The following is a 17,655-nucleotide window of genomic DNA, read 5'->3' as shown; positions in this document are numbered from 1 at the left end:
ATACTGAAAACTGCTTTTTCAGAGGATCAGTACTTTGTGCTTTCTGAAGATCCTGGCTTCTTTCAAGCACTTCAAATCAGATGCCCCAAATTGCTAGTTAATTTTTCAGTTTATGTCTACTGAGTGACCCCACACATAATAAATTCCTTTTATGTACTCTCATTAATAATATGAATGTCCTATAATTGTGTGCTACTTGCAGATATTTCCATAATGGATACTTTATATTTCCTCATTCTTCCTGCCTTTGAATCTGTCTCCTTTCCAGCCCCATGAGACAACCAGCAAAGCCCAAAAACGTGTTGCGGGGTGGGGTGGGGTGGGGTGGGGGACAGGAATCAAACACCTTCCATTCTGGTCTGCAGTCTGGAGACAGGAAGCATAACTTTACAAATCACACCCTCTGATTTGAGAGACAGAACTCCCCTTTCAGTATCCTCTCCATGAAGTTACCCCAGCTTCTTTCATCTTCTTTCAAACCTAAGGTGGTTGTGGAGCTCTGCTTCATTCTCTTGCTGCTGAGCATGATCCTCACCAATATTCACCTGTTCTAGACTGCAGGGCTGCTTTTGTTATTTCCCAGTGATCTGTGGATGGAGGGGCTTCTGGGCTTCCAACTGCTGCTTTTTACAGATCACTCTAGGCATAGCTACTCCTGCTACCCTTATGCTATGCATTATTCTCTATTGTTGCAAATAAGAACAGTACAATTTTAGATTTATTTTTAAGAGCTAATTACACTTATTGAAGGAAAATTGGCTTTTGTCAGTTTCTTTTCAAATTTGCGAGTTCTCTAACTCATATTTCAAGGCATCCTTTCATCCTGGAATAGTATGCATGTGACACTTTTAACTACTTTTTCCCCACAATGTTTTAAATTCAGATATTAAAAATCTTAACACTTTGGAATAGGGACTGGTTTGACACTTTTACCCATTAATATAGTCTCAAGTATATCTTTTGACAAAGTTTTGAAACGAATTCAGATGAAGTGGAGTTGTATCTAAATTAATGAACTCTGTAGTAAGTTTAAAATACTATATTTATTGGGTTGGAGATAGGGTCAGTTAGCCTGTATAGAGCTGCGTGCTATCATGACTAGGTTGCTTGTGGCTTATCTGCCAAAAACGAAGGCGTGTTTAATAAAACTTGTTTGTATTCCTCTTCCCACAACTGTTGGTCCAAAAGGATCTTTGTGTACGTTTCAGAGAAGGAAGAGCTTGATCTTCAATCTATATTTCTTGTTTTAAGTTTCATTTTGGAAGTGCTTACAAGCTAATTTAAATATTTTGTATACTTTTATTAAGATTTTTAACTCTCTAAATCTTTCTTTCATTATTTTTAATTGTAAACCTACCCTAGGCAAGAAATATGAAGTTCACATGGAAAGTGGATTGAGTAATGAGAAAGGACTTGAAATTTTATCTCTCTTTGTTGATATGAAAATAAATGATATGCCTGCCCAAGCTGATAAAATTGTAAGAGAATGCAAAGGTATGATGTTTATGATTTTTTACTACTTCAGAAACATTTGTATTTTGTAATTTCTATTATATAAACATAAGTTAAGAGGGATTCTGTCATGCTGTAGTACTTTAAACAAACAACATGTTACTGCTGGATTTCCCTTTGTTTCTTTAAGTGACCCTAATGGATTTTTCTTCCTTTCATTTCTTTATCCTGTTTAATTCTGTTCAGAGTACTTGCAGGAAGAGTATTTAGGTGAATCCTATAAATTTCATACCACAAGTATCTATGTCGCATATTTTTCCCACCTGGCTTTTAAGACTTTTGTTGCTAAAACAAGAGCCAGTCTTTTTAGAACAGCAGTTGCTGATGAAAACACTTTTGGATCCAGTAGTAGTTTATCCTAATTTGAGATTTTTGGTCCTTTTCTTTGATGTTTTCAGGTTCGCCTCTTGTGTTATCATTGATAGGCGCATTATTACGCGATTTCCCCAATCGTTGGGAATATTATCTCAGACAGCTGCAGAATAAGCAATTTAAAAGGATAAAGAAATCTTCTTCTTATGATTATGAAGCACTTGATGAAGCAATGTCCATAAGTGTTGAAATGCTGAATGAAAACTTTAAAGACTTCTATAAAGATCTTTCTATTCTTCCAAAGGATGTTAAAGTGCCTACTAAGGTAATTATGCCAAATCTGATGTTTTATAATTATTGGTGGGATTGAAGGTCCTCTCTTTTTGTAGTTATTTGGGGGGATTCTTTGTTTTGTTTTTAGTAGTACTTAGTCTAATCAGTGTGTGATCTTAATGAAAAACTTTTAGCACTGCTAAGCTGACAATATGAGCATGTCTACCTGTGCTCTTTAATGTGCATTAGTTTGTTTTAATGCGCATTAAAGTAAGCTAATGCTCCTTTTTCTAGTACCTCACATTGAAGGTACTAAATTTAATGTGCGTTAACAAAAGCAAATTAATGAACGTGTAGATGCACCCATAGTGTAGCAGACTAGGTCCATCATTAAATAGTAGTATTTTCGCTTGAAGACTAAAGGAAGATAACGTAAGCTGGTGAAGTATTATTACAGTAAATATCTGTGTTTATATAGCTCTTTTAATTGGACAGTGATTTCCCCAAAAGTGAAAGAAACTGGTCTAAAACAAAATTTCACTCCTTTCATAGCATCTGCTGGAGTAGGTTGCTGCCTTTGAAAGCTCATGCTTCTCTGAATCAATTATTCTGTAAGTTGCCACCCTGTTCTACCTCCCACCTCAGTGGTGGGCAGTTATTTGGGCTGGAGGGCCATTTAGGGAGTTTTAGTGACAGCTCATCAAAATTCCCTAAGTAGCTCTGCCCCGTGCTTGGCTGAGTGGATGGGATGAGACCACAGGTGGGCAGGGAGCAACATCTGGGAGCAGGGCAGGGGCTGGGATTGGGATCGTGGGGTGATGACAGTGTGGGCTGGGACCCAAGGAAAAGCTGTGATCAGCTCCCCACATGCCCCTTCGAAGGGCACTGGTTCTGTGGGCAGGGTTGCGCATGAAATGGATTGCAGCTCTGGCCCTGTGCTCTCACCATCCTGCGATCCCAGGGTCTCCATGGAGATTGGCTGGGATCCATGTGGGCAGGGATCGCAACCAGGGAGATGGGATGGGCCCACGGGCAGACAGGGAGTGGCATCTGAGAGCAGGATGGGTGGGCAGGCCAGGCCAGGGATTGGGATTGTGGGGTGGTGATGGCATGGGGCCAGGGCTTGCCTCTGCCTACGGAACTGGCAGGGATGTGTGTGGAGCCCTGGCCCCCGTGCTGTCACCACCCCGTGATCCCAATCTCTGACCCAGCCCTGTCCACTTGTGTGCTGGTCCCCATGGAGACCCCGCTCTCTACACTCTATCTGCCATCTCCAGCAGTGGGTGCAAGGAGGACAGGCTGGGGTGCCTGGGCAGTGGAGCCAGGTCCAGCGGCAGTGAAACTGGCAGCAGCAGCTAGAAGGAGCTGGAAAGCGACTGCTCCAGCGCTGTCATGCACCCAAGCGTAGTGGGACCAGCCGCACACACTGCGGCCCAGGCTGTCCCATGTGTCTGGGCCAGGTGTGGCCAAAGGACACACCGCAGGCTGGATAAAATTCCATGGTGGGCCAGATCCAGCCTGCAGGCTGTATTTTGCCCACCCCTGTTCTACCTCATGTCAAAAATGGTTAGTAGTTTGGATTGCTAACAAAAGTAAGCATGATGACTGTTAATCAGGACATGTAGATAAATGGAGATAAAGGGATGAATTAACTGATGGGCTGTGTCTGTTGGAGGAGTCATTATATCTTTCTCTCTTGCATACCAGATATTGCTCTTGGTCTAGCATATGTTTAAAGGGCTCCCAATATATAGTCAGTAGTGCAGGCTAGAGCTTTCTCAGGCTATCCTCAAGATTTGGTTCACTCCTGAATCTTCTCCTGGGGAGGAAGAAGAAGAAAGGCAGATTTAGCTTTTAGAGTTCTCTGGTCCCCTTTTTCCTAGGGGCACAAAATCCCAGGTCTAATTTAGTTCCTGGAACAGCCCTTTTAGCTGTCACCCTACAGAGAACATTAGCTGCAAGTTGTGACTTTTTATAACTTTTGTATAAAAGGTCAGATTGAGTCCCTCTTTCTACCTTTCTTGTTTTAAAATGCTTTTAGGTGTTCTGTATTCTTTGGGATATGGAGCCTGAAGAAGTTGAAGACATACAGCAAGAATTTGTAAACAAATCTCTCTTATTCTGTGATCGTAATGGGAAATCATTCCATTATTATTTGCATGATCTTCAACTTGACTTCCTCATAGAGAAGAATCGTGAGCAACTTCAGGTAGTATATCCACAAACTGAGATATGCTTTTAACACAGGTCAGGTATAGAAATTATATATGCTTTTCTGCGACAGAAAATCAACAGGGGTCTGAAAAGTAATCTCCATGTTCCTTGATGCTAAACCATTTTTTGTAAAAACAAATTTTTACATGCAGTTAACACAGGTTATTTCCAAATAAATTAATGACAGATTTTTTTTCTTCCAGTCATACGTAATTTTAACAATTCTGATATTGTGAAATACAAAAGTATTTAGCTTGGCTGACGACAGACTTGTTCTGGAGTTAGGAGCCTCTTTTAGATCAATGTCATCTTTTCTCTGTAGTTTTTCTGCCAGTGATTTATTGCCAGTAAAAGATGTAGTGCTCCATCAATGATATTGAGACACATCAAAATGCCATTACAATTGCATTTACCACAGATAAGCAAGAGTGTGAGTTTTGAAGGTTTTTGCGTGAAACTGCCACAACAAATGAGAAAGTGATTGGAAACTAGCCAACTTTTTCTTTCTCCCTACTCATTGAATAGATTTAATGTTTGCATAACTAGCAGGCAGTGTGAAAGAGAGTAGAGTAGAGAAACAAGATTAATAATGGGAAATTAGTGCAATACATAAAACACCACGAGTGACGATTTATGATTGGTAAGTATAAAATCTTTTAAATATTGATGCCAACATGGTTTTCAGTATTTTGCTTGGAGTGTAGTTCTTTAATCAAAACAAGTGATGAGCCATGGTAGTGTCAAGTTAGAAGATAGGGCATGGTAGCTAGGGCTGTGTGAAATTTTGCTGGCTGTTTCATTTTGAGACTGTTTCAACTCATTTCAAGCTCGAAACAGCAAAATTGAAACGAAACAAATGGCTTTGAAACAGCCTCGAAACAAAACAAGGGCAGTCGAAACATTTCAAGTTTCGAAGCAGCCTGGCTGAGTCCCCCTCCCCAGCGCTAGGATCAGGCTGGGGAAGGCAACTCAGCCCAGTGGTCCCAGGTGGCAGCACCTGGCTTCCCTCGCTCATCTGGCAGGCAGATCGGGGGCCTGGAACCCTGGGAGGACTGGCATTGCCCCCGCAGCCCTTGTAGGGTTGCGGGCCCCCGATCTGCTTGCTGGATGAGAGAGGCTGTTTTGAGCTTCCCCATTATAGCCTGTGGGCGAAACATCAAAACAGCATCACTGTTTCAACTAAATGGAACAGTGGTTTCAAATCGAAATGAAACTGTTCCACTGAAACGTCAAAATGCAAGTTGAAACAGAACAGTGCCGTTTCACACAGCCCTAATGGTAGCTTCTTGGTGGTTTAGAGTGGTATGCCTAGTTTAGGGCCATTCTTCTTCGAACCAGTTTGTAAGGTGAGCGCCTGCTCTACGTTTTGCCTAATCAGAACACAATTACTGTAAAAGGCTTTATCAACCTATTGTTCTGACTTAATCATTTGAAATATCCAAAGGTTAACACATTTAAACTTCTTCCCAAGTCTTGACATATAAATTATAGGTACATCATTAAAAGGTTGAGCTGTTGTTCATTTTGATTATGTAAATCTGTAGCATCTTTTTCCGAGCAGCTACTGAAAAGATTAGAATAATAGAGTGACTAGTTTTCTGGTAACAATTCAAGCTAAAGCTTTTTGATGATGCATCCTTTGAAATGTAAACTTAATTGTAAACTTAAGTTTTAAATGTACGGGTTTTGAAAGTGTGTTTTTTGTCACGCGTTTTCTAGATTGTATTGAGGATGTTCTTGGGGCATTATATCGATGAAATTCTTCCAGTGTTACTCTAGAATCATTTTATTCCTAAGGGTACTCCTTAATGAATAGTGAACAAGCTTAGTATCTCAAGGGACATAAAATGTATGTTTTGAAGAAAAGAAATAGAATAATAATATTTCAGCAAAAAAGCTGCTCTAACATCCTCAATATAGTAATTAATATAGGATTCTGTGAGGATGTGAAAAAAGTTTATAGTCATCATATATACATTATGAAGACAAATAGATAACCTATTAACCTTACTGTTGCACAGTCATGTCTACCTGTTTGCAAATTAATTGTGGAATTCTTTTCTGTTTAAAACATCCGTATACTACAAATATTTAATTGGGATTTTGTTTGAAAAAGTTGCTGTCTTAAAGATAAAACTACTTAGAAGATGCTGTAGGAAAAAATATATGAAGAAAAGTAACCTTTCAAATGGTATATTTAGTTAATTGATCTGCTTATTTAGTTTATTATGCACTTTGTTGATATGGTAACAGAAAAATTTTAATAGATTCATTCAATAAAATATTTTTAAAGACAAATGCTAATAGCAATATAATTAGCTGTTAGGGCTGTGCAAAACAGCTATGTTTTGATTTGGTTTCTGATTTGGCTGTTTCGGGGGACAGTGGTTTCTTTCAGTGTTTCAGATCCCTGTCCTGTTTCGTTTTGGCCAAATCTGTTTCAGAGATTTGAATCTCCTCCAAATCCGTTTTGAATGGGCTGCAAGTTTTGCATGGCTCTACTGCCCAGCCAGGTGGAGCTGCAGGGCCCCATTGGGGAGCAGGACAGGGCTGTGGATGGCTCATCCAGGGGAAGGCTGCTGCCCTCCGTGCAGGTGAGGAGACCCCTGCACAGATCTCTGATCCCTGTCACGTTGGGTTGCAGGGCAGGGAAGCAGCGCAGAGTGGCGAGCAAGCCTGCCGGTCCCTGCCACATGACTTGGCTTCATAGGGAGTAGAGATCTGCACTGGGGGTCTCCTTGCCGCAGCTGCCTGCCCCACACTGCCCCGGATCTCTCCTCCCTGCAGAGCCAGGTCGTGCATCAGGGACCAACACTGCCCTGCCATGCGACTTGGCTCCGCAGGGAGTAGAGATCCGCACTGGGGGTCTCCTTGCCACTGCTGGCCGCCCTGTGCAGTCCTGTGTCGAATCGCACAGCAGGGCAGCAGCATACAGCTGTTTTCCTGCAAGCCCAGCTCCGAAACTCTGAAATTTTCCAAAACATTTCTGAAACGTTTCAGGTTCCTCGCTTCATTTCGGAGATGTTTCGGAGCCTTCCATTTTGATTCGGATTTGGTGTTTTGGGCCCTGAAACAGCCTGAAACACCTCTGAAACAAAATGTCTGCCAACATTTCATGAAGCCCTATTAGCTTTCATATGGTACTAATTGAAGATGTTCTAATTGTTGTAGGAGCTGCATGAAAAGATTGTTAAACAGTACAAGAAACATTATAGATTATGTATACCTACTCCAGGTGAAGAGGATTGCATGTACTGGTATAACTTTTTAGCGTTCCACATGGCTAGCGCTAAAATGCAGGAAGTAAGTACTGATTGGTGTCCTGTCATCCTTTCCTTACGACTGATATTTCCCTTGGTTTGTTGATTGTTTGTTTGGCTTTTAGTTTGTTTGAAATGTTTCAGTTGTTTGAATTGCTTGATATAGTGGCTGTGTCTCAAATATTTATTATTGTAGAACAAACTTTAATGCCTTTCCATAAAATGAAGATTAGTTGATTAAAGTAGATTATGAGTTGTTGCCTTTTTTCTCCTTTACTCTGTATAGAATTCATTATAAGTAAAATGTGGAGATTATAGGCAACCCAGGGTAATCCAAGATAGGAATAATTTTAAAACAATTTTCTTGGATTTGCTAAGCAGAACTTAAATTAGTCTTTTTTTTGTTTTCCTTTTCTTTTGTCCAGTTGGAGATTTTTCAGAGGTGGTTATAGTTGTGATGATGATTGGCTTTATACCTGGTAGTTAATACTCTTGACAAAATTTCAGTCCAGTGAAAGCTTTATCAGAATCTATTCTGAAAACCTCTATAAATTGTTTTGTTGCATTATATTTTTGTTTTGACCATATGCTTAAAACTGCTTCTTGAGAAAGCTTAGACTTCCTCCAGTTGCAGAAACAGCACAATAATTACAGAGTACTTATTTTGGGTTTTATTCCTTAATAAGGATCAGACACATGACAGGCTAGCACTACTAAACTGGCTGCCTGTAGTAGGAGCTATTACCTTTAGGTGCCAGGGACTCTATGTGCATTGAGCAATAGGCTACCATAGGATGCAGTTTACTAGTGAAGCAGATACAACACATTGCATGTAATAACTTCCTGATGTAGAAAAGTTATTTAGGTTTTTCAAGGAGTAACTTTTACCTGGATTCAAGAGATTTACCATGTCACAGGGTTGTGTCGTCTGTCTGCTCTCCTTTTACCTAGAATTACCATATTTCCAGTTTCAATAAAGAGGACACCAGTTGGGGGGCAGGGAGTGGGTGCTATATGATTGTGGGGGGACTGATATTCCAGTGCCCTGCCCCTGCCCATGCTGCTGCCCCTCGCTTCTAGGCCACGGTCCACAGCCCTGTTGCTGCCCCTTACTCCTGACCCACAGACCCGTGGCTCTGCCAGTGCCCCTTACTCCCAACCCACAGTACCCCACCCTTCCAGACCATGCTGGTGCCCTGCACTTTTGACCTGCAGCCCCTTGATCCTGCCAGTGCCCCACACTCCCGACCTATTGTCCCCCACCCCAGGTGCCCCTCATTCACAAGCCACAGCCTCTCCAGCCTTGCTCCTCCCAGCCCTGCAGCATCTCCTGGCCACCCCACCACTTCAAGCAAGGGCACCAGCCCCAGTGCCACCGGCCTGGCCACACAGCTCCCTGCTGCTGCCAAAGAGCCACCCACTCCCAAATCCCATTTTCCCCACTGGAGGGGTAGGTGCCTCCCCCCTGTCCTTCTGCAGCCCCAGTACCTAGGCAGCTTCTCCCAGCACCAGTAGGCACCTGTCACCCCTCACACACCCATCCCCTCCCTATACCACACATGCACACTCCCCAAGCCGCTGGCCCTCCCATTCCCACTCCCCATAGACTTACCTGCGTCCAGCAGTCAGGGCTGCTCCTGCCACCCTGACTGTGCCTGCACGTGCAGGTAGTGCCCCCTGCTTCCAATTGCCGTCCTCCTTCCCCCAGCCCCAAACAGCTCCTTGCTAGGGCAAGCTGAGAAGGGCTGAGAAAAGCATCAATGCTGAGCAGAGCAAAGTCCCAGACATTTGATCATATTTTTAAAAACTGCCTAGACAGAGATCAGAGGACCCAAAAAGAGGACATGTCTGGGGAAAACCTGGATGTATAGTAACCCTACTTTTACTACATTGGTGCAACTACATGTGCACTTTAGTGTGGAGTAGACTGATATGCTCCACAGTAAAGCTTCACCATCTACATGTGCACAGGTATTAAGGTGTAATTAATTATCTCTGCCATAAGATAGTACTGCCTGCCTCCTAGCTATGCACTTTAACATCCTTGTGCCTCAGCCAGCTCTTCCATTGTCTGACACTGCCGCTTGGAACCCGGGCCTGAACCTCTAGTTCCCTGCCAGCCCGGGACTGCTCCACTCTGGCTCAAACTGCTGCAGTCTTGCATGCCTGGGAGCAGATGACTTGGGCACAAACTGTACCGGAGTTTATCATGTTGCCTTAATGGCACATGTAGATGCACCCAGTATGGTCAGCTTCTTATATATAGTAAACCTGTTGTTCATCTGCACTCTTTGTAAGTACTTACAGATTGTGGTTGAAGAGCCCACTTTAAGGATTTTAAATGCTGTCTCCTGTTTGTGCAATTGAACTAAAACCTGTTTTTACCCTGCAGGCCCTAGCCTCAATTTTTCCAGACATACGTTTTATATTCTTTATGACACCTCATAATGGTTTCATTCGTTGATCACTCTTATGGAAGTTCATACCTGTGAAACAGCAGTTTTCAAAGCTCATGATGACTGCTGTTTTTTCTGTACACATTTAAAATCAGTGCTAGACACGGTGCTTATATTTATCCAATAATGTTTTCTCTGTTTTTCTTAAACTTTTTTTCTTTACAGGAACTGTGTGATCTCATGTTTTCTCTAGATTGGATTAAAGCCAAAACAGAATTAGTAGGACCTGCCCATCTGATTCATGAATATGTAGAATACAGTTATATACTGGATCAAAAGGTATGATACTATAAATTAAATGAGTAATATGTTTAATGTTCTCTAACCAGACTTCATTTTCATAGTGTTAAAATAATGATGTATTTAGAAGTAAAAGGAAAGAGTGAACTCTGAAGTCATCTTCAAGTAAAAGCTGTAGTTTGGGGATCAGAAAATTAATCCATGGACACCATGGTTTACATGTAGATGCTGATTTTAGTGTTTTCAGTACCTGCATGGTTGTTTTTTTAATTTTTTCAGTCTTAAAACTGAATATTGTAATTATACAAAGCTAAAAAATCTTGAATAATTATTGTATTTACTCAAGTCCAATACAAGGGTGTCCTGTCCCATTGGATGCATGCTTTGTCAGGGTTATTTGACCCCAGCAGTCTTTCCTGCCCAGAGCAGTGGGGGCTGGATCCAATGATCTCACAAGGTCCCTTCCAGCTGTAAACTTCTGTGAATATGTCCTGTCTTGTCCCCTGTGTGTCCCCTACCAAGATGGGACAAGTAGCTGCTGCAGCCTCAGCTCCAGGGCTGTGTAGTAGCAGGGGGGAGAGGGAGAAGAGCACAACGAGGGTGGCACCCAGTAGAGACCATGTGAAGGAGTGGGGTTTTAGGGAGGGAGACCTGTTTGGGGCGGGAGGGGAGGAGGGGGCATGCAAGGGAGACTGCATGATAGGGGAGCATGTGTAGGGGTGACCTGTGGTGTGTGACTCAGCGTGAGCACAGCGGAAGCAATGCAGCCTGCCTCTCGCTCTGCTACTTAATTTCTGCTCTGTCCCCAACTTGAATCGACCCAGGCAGCCTGGAGCTACCACTGTTGCTTCTGCTTGGCCAGGCTGGGGACAGGGCTACTGCTGACTGCACTAGAGCTGGTTCATAAAGTAATCAGTAAGGGATTGAGGGAATAGGCAGCGGGTGGGCAAGTGGCTGAGGGTAGGGGGATGGGCAGTAGCGTGGACAAGTGGTGGGAGCAGGGCAGGCAGTAGGGTGGACAAGTGGCTGTGGTGCAGGCAGAATGGAGGAGGCAGGTGCAGGCAGAAGAAGGGAAAAGTGGTGGGGGTCTCGCCACCTACCCCCTACCGCTACTTATCTGGTGCAGCAGTGGTGGTGGGGAGGGGATTTAAGATGTGCCCCCTCCCCCCCCCATAATTGTATTCTGTACATGGACATTTGTCATTTCCTGTTCCCTTAATTTATAATATTTCATGTATAGAATCTAATTATTGGCGGGTTGTCTTAAATTCAAAGTCATCTTGGATTTGGGTAAATATGGTATTAAACAACACTCTGGAAGAGTGCTTGAAGTTCCTTAATCCTGATGGAACATACTTTTATCTTTGCTCTGTCATTAGCCCTATTTACCTCAATAATACTGCTTTCAGACAAGGGTGCTATTTAATGTGAGTAATTATTGTAGTATCTGGGCACTTATTCGGGAGAAATTCATCTAACATGTACCTTATGAAATAAAATCTGACCTGACCCAACCCTTAAGTGTTCCTTTTAAGGAAGACTAAATATAAACCATGTTTCTGAAAGAGTAACAGAATAATACATATTGGAAGAGACCATTGTTTTTTATTTATTTACTTATTTATTTTTTCCTATTCTGGAGATATTATCAAAACTCTCTTTCATACAGAATAGCCTAGCACGTGGGAACTTTCAGAAATTTCTCTCTTTAAATGGACACCTTCTTGGACGACAGCCATTTCCTGATATTCTACAATTAGGGCTTTGTCAACCAGAAACCTCAGAAGTATATCAACAAGCTAAACTAAAGGCACAACGAGAAGTTGATAAAGGAGCATTTTATGTGGAATGGATGTAAGTAGACACCGTCAACCAACCCCACCAACAGCCTGGGATTGGGGCCCCAGGGGCCTGTGCGTCATCTGCCCAGTCCCTTGTGCTGGGATTGAGGTGCCAGGGCCTACGTCATCTCTGTCTGGCCCTGTGTCAGGTATTGGAGCCTGTGGCCCTGTGCTGCCTCTGCCTGGCCCTGTGTATTGGGTTTGGATTCATGGGGCTATGTGCTGCCTTCCCTTGGCCATGCTAGAATTGGGCCCTGTGCTGCCCTGCACACTGGATGTAACGTGCAGGGCCATAACTGAGTAATCCCCACTGATGTTAAGATCTCATTTTACTTAACTGTTCAGATTTCAACCTATCCTTTCTTTATTTGTACTACTGGCATTTCAAAAGTACTAATTATTTTTGGCTAATGTGTTTCTACTTAGATTTTTTTCAAATCTTTTTTTTTTTTTTCCTACATCTTAAAGATTTTGGAAAAACTGTTGGTAAAGCTGGTAAAAATGCATCTTATAAAAATAAATCTTAGCCTATTGATTCAGACACTTCAGTCTCAAACAATGAAAAATAAAACCTTTTTTCTGTCTTTGTATCTGGATCCGTGAGTCAGCTGTAGGACATATAACCATATTGGTTGAACATCTGAGACGGATCTCATGTGTTGGTTAAACCATCTCTGTAAAATAAATTATGCCCAAGAAATGTGAAGAGTTTAAGTTGTTGTTAAAGGGCAAAGGTCCCTCTGAGACTACCAGCCCATTGCCATGCCCTGCTTGACATGGCAGTTTTTTCAATAAATATGCCATATTACATATAATCAGCACTCTGAATTACTTGTTACCTACTTACAGCTGAGCTTTACTAGGGACAGTCCTCAGTACAAGTCTAGAGCAAACACTAAGATAGGATTACTTGATTGTTCTAAAATCACTGATTATTACCTTCCTGTGTTATAGAAATAAAGGCATGAAAAACCTCTCCCGTTTGGTTGTCCGACCACACACAGATGCAGTTTACCATGCCTGCTTTTCCCAGGATGGACAGAAAATAGCTTCTTGTGGAGCTGACAGAACAGTGCAGGTAAAATGTGCAGACTCAAGTAAAACTGAAATGCACATCTCTGGCCACATAGTGCTAAGATTTTTCTGGGTTTGTTCTTGTTATTTTACTTTATTATGCAAAAGTGCCAGGAAACGAGAACTCTTCAGAGGGAAAATAATTTAAAGTCATATAGTCAAGGTTGTTTAATTATACATGATTGTATTGCTTGTGTTTATAGAATCATTTTTTATCTGGATGTGTACAGGGGTTTGTCTTCTAAATACTATTGCATCCTGTATGCATACTGGACTGTTTCTGTTGGTATAGACCTTGTAGCCTGATGTAACCCTACCAACAGGCGCACAAAACACATTTTTCTGTATTCCTTTGTGACAAATTATGCTGCAGTTAACCTTAACTTTTCCACAGAACTGAAAAATTGTTTGTCAGTGTTAAAAACAGCCAGTACCAGTCATCATATGGAAACAGTAAAACTATATATATATATATATATATATAGTTACACACACACATATATACACACACACACCCCTTTATGTTACTTTTATCATTCTTCTGTGAATAGTCTGTCAGTGTAGTGTTAGTGGGGGAAAATGAGTTTCAGAAATTGGAGATGGCAATATAATGAAAAGTGGGATTTAAAGAGAAGGCTTGCAGTTAGAAGCTGGCTGAGGGAAAGTGACTGATGCCAATTTGCCAGCAGTCTGCCTGGAGGGTGTCAGCCATCTCTCAAGAATGCTAGCAAGTCAGCCAACCAGTAATCTAGTTAAGTTATTACAGACAGCCCAAGGTAAGTGTAAAGAGTATGTTTTTTGCAAGCCTAGTGTAGTATTTTGACTGCTTAGCAAGTTGAATACTATTTGTTAGTGGGTTTTTTTAGTTTCTAGTTATACACTGTTCATTTGGATATTTAATGTTTGTTGCTGTTTTCATTTGCTGGCTGCTACACAATTTTGATGACATCCCGTTCAGATTATTTCTGATGGATGTACTTTTTATTCTGCTTTGCTGAAGTTATTGTGATGTACGTCTCTACTTAATGGTCTCATTATTAAGACCAAAGGTTTTTCTTAAAAAGTGGAAGGAAATGTAGCAGCATATGGTTTGGAAAAGTTTTTTTTTTAAAAGGACCCTGTATTTTTAATGATTGTATTTCTTAATAAAAAAAAAAAACTTTCATGTTTAAACTTTGTGTTACCAAAATTTTTCCTAATAAATGCCTGGAAATGTATCACTCTTCAGATATCCTCACCCTGTCACTATGTATATATCTTGTCTGTAACCAAAGCAGTCAGTAATCTTTATGTTAAGGAAAATCTGATTTTGCCGAATTTATTGCAGATTTTATATTTTACTGCCCCTTTAGAATATTCAGGATGAAATTTTTGGGTTGTTTTTTTTAAGGTAATCAGTTCCATTATTATTACTTTCTTGTAGAGCTGAATGGGAATAAAAGCACAAAAACATTTTAAAATTACATTACCTTTGATTCAGTTAAAATCTTAAGCAGTATTTGAACAATTTAAATATCAGTAGCTCAGGGAGGAAAGGTTTGATGAAGAGCTCATGCTTAAGTTCTGCTATCTTAAAAGTCAATCTGAAAATATTCCCTCTGCTCCTCTATTTCCTTTTTTCCATTTTGGAGTCAGAAGAAACCAGGACAGTAATATTTATTATATAAGACTTTGAAGTATCTCCCTACTTTCTTGTTTTTCTGCGATTAAGAACTTTTCTAGCAGTAAATAGTATTTACATCCAGGTAATGTCATTACTTGGATGTAAGTAACTGTAGAATTCCTCATTTTAATGTATTAAATGCCTATAAACAAAGTTTGTCACATGAAGGAAAAAAAGGCAAATTACTACTCACACTCAGCCCACATTTTTCACTTTAGGGTTTAAAATAACAATATTATTACTTGACACCTAAGTGTTTGTTTTCCTTAATGTCTTAAAAAAATTAATATTAAGTAATGGAGAGTGTGACTAGGCACTTGGCCTAAGAGAGTTAAGATTTTTTTTTTCCCAGTGTGCTCATCACCATAACACGTATTGTGTTGCTGACTAACTTGTTTATATTAAATCTAAATCATGGTCTCTGACAATATTTTAAAGGTTAATTTTATCCTATAGAGTCTCCTTTTTAACTATTTGTGACATTTTTATAGTTCAGTTAGTCTTTGCTCTAAAGTCCAAGTTTGAAAAAGTAGATATTGAAAATTTGGAGGTTACTTTTAAATAAAGTTAGGAACACACTACAAGATAAATTTTGGCCGTAACTATTGGTTAATTTGCCCTTTAATATTCCTAAATATTTGAACTGCAGAACATGGCAATTTTTTACCTTACATGGTACAGTATTACATTTATTTCAAAGCATGTTTGGTATAAGATTTCAGAATCGTATTATATTTTGCTTGCATAGGTGTTTAAAGCAGAAACTGGAGAGAAACTTCAGAGTGTAGAAGCTCATGATGATGAAGTACTTTATTGCGCTCTCTCTCCAGATGGTAGATTCATAGCAACTTGTTCAGCAGATAACAAAGCGAAGGTAAGGAAATGGTCCTCTGACACCTTTTCACCGTAGAACAAGGAGGTTTTATTTCTAAACTCTAACAAATTCCAGGTGATTCAGTTTTTAAGAGCGTTTTCATTGAGGTGTAATTTATGTAGAAAGTAAGCTTTGTAGTTGTTGTTTTTAATTTAACTTATCTTGGAAAATAAGATGTGCATCAAACGTACAAAATAAAACTAATTGTAGCATTTACTATTTTAGTCAAGTGTCAGAGTCTGGGTGGATATTTTGAGATAAAATGGTAGGAACATACTTGTATTTACAGTATGTCATGCCATAATAATTTATGCTTGTTGCCTCTATTGTTTCACTTAGATAACAAGCCAAAAAAAAAGCTTGTTTTAGCTTGCTGCTTTGGCATTTGGTATTTCTTTATTATAATAAGGCATTAAGAAATCTGAATTTACTTCTTATTCTCATACTAAATAAGGATATTTTCCTTGCATCACCTCAGTTTTTCAAACATTTAAACCAGGTCCAGGTTCTCCAAAACATGGAGCCCAGGACCAAGTTCTGGCAAGAATGAATTCATATTAATTGGTTGTAAGCATCCTGCTAAGCTTTTATAATTTCACCTTTTCCTTTTCCCCTCTCCTCTTTTTCCCTTCCTTTTCCCCTTTTCCTCCTTTCCTTTTTCTTTTTTTTTTTTTAACATGACCATTCTTGTCATTTTAAAAGGATCCTGTATCTCCCTATTTTAGTCAGTTTTACATTCCCTCCCTGCCCCACCTCCCCCAGCTGTGGTGGAAAGATTGTTAATTATATTGTTGCAAATGGATGAAAAGTGCATTTAGTTTAACTTAGATTGAAAGATGTTCCATGATAGTTTTTATTTAGGAATGTACTTGTCTAGAAGTAAATAAATGAATTCCAAAATCTCTTCTTTAAATTATTTGTGTTTAGATCTGGTGTTTAAGAACAGGCCAGAGTATATATGACTGTGAGGAACATACAGAGCAGGTCAACTGTTGCCATTTTAACAGTGGAAATAATAAGCTTCTCCTGACTACCTGCTCAAATGACAGTTTGCTCAAGGTAAGTAGAAAATGCAGTGTTTTATTTTGCTTACAATGAAAAACATTGCTGGGTTTTTTTTGTGTGCATGCTCTTTTCAAACACCACAGACCAAATATTTTGCTTCCATAAACTATTAGACAAGGCAAAAATGAATAACAGTATATGAAAGGAAGGGTAGAGGGCAGTTTTTTGGAGGGTAGGTAAAATTGCTAGAAGTATGTTTTAACCAAGGATAATGACATTTAGAAGAGAACGAAGACTGCTTTTTCATTATTAGTATTATCTTGTACTTAATTGCTGGGGTAAGAAATTGAAAGTTGTGACTAATGGGAAAAATGAAAAAGGAGTCACCAGTTACAAGGGGCATAGCTAAAAGAAAATGAGTTGAATGGTAGGAGAGGAAAAGATTACCTAGATCTTTTAGGCTCTGAGGAGGAACTGAATTGGGGTAGATTGGGTTAGGTTAACATTAGTTATATTAAAAAGGAGTTGACTGATTAACAGTGGAATTAGGGAGGTTGGGAGCTAGTCTGCAGTTAATAAAAGTTTTTAATAGATTGGAGTTCTTGGCCAATCAAACTTCTGTTTAAAATTTAGGAGAAAAATGCAATATTTGAGAATACACTGATCCCTGGCCATTCTAGAAAATATACTTGAAAAGGGTCTTGTGATAGAAGATTGGAACATGTTAGAACAATAGATCACCTGTACATGAAGTTGGTAATTAAAATTTTGCAAGGTAGGATTTTTATGTGAAAGGTAACAGAGCGTGTCTCCACTGTAGAGATCACGTGAATTTCTTTAGTGTGTGCTAAACATCCCTCAGGGGTGTAGGTTGTAGTTGTGTTGGTCTAAGGACATTTCATAGATTTCATAGACATTAGGGCTGGAAGGG

The 17,655-nt window shown here is 40.1% G+C and overlaps 1 protein-coding gene across 4 annotated transcripts in view; it reads left to right on the top strand.

Annotated features, from left to right (window-relative positions):
- APAF1 (apoptotic peptidase activating factor 1) overlaps positions 1-17,655 on the top strand; it is an 89,829-nt gene that overhangs the window by 42,205 nt on the left and 29,969 nt on the right. For all 4 annotated transcript variants that reach the window (XM_019515022.1, XM_019515021.1, XM_019515020.1 and 1 more), the window contains 9 exons: positions 1,363-1,494; positions 1,911-2,149; positions 4,139-4,306; positions 7,483-7,614; positions 10,193-10,306; positions 11,937-12,121; positions 13,063-13,186; positions 15,594-15,719; positions 16,647-16,778. In XM_019515022.1, the coding sequence (XP_019370567.1) occupies positions 1,363-1,494; positions 1,911-2,149; positions 4,139-4,306; positions 7,483-7,614; positions 10,193-10,306; positions 11,937-12,121; positions 13,063-13,186; positions 15,594-15,719; positions 16,647-16,778 (1,352 nt within the window). The remainder of the gene's footprint in view (positions 1-1,362; positions 1,495-1,910; positions 2,150-4,138; positions 4,307-7,482; positions 7,615-10,192; positions 10,307-11,936; positions 12,122-13,062; positions 13,187-15,593; positions 15,720-16,646; positions 16,779-17,655) is intronic.

This window comes from Gavialis gangeticus, unplaced genomic scaffold (genome assembly GCF_001723915.1).
Source record: "Gavialis gangeticus isolate Ggan-Ray unplaced genomic scaffold, GavGan_comp1, whole genome shotgun sequence".
Classification (NCBI taxonomy): Eukaryota; Metazoa; Chordata; order Crocodylia; family Gavialidae; genus Gavialis; species Gavialis gangeticus.
This window is presented reverse-complemented; position numbering and strand designations above follow the sequence as displayed.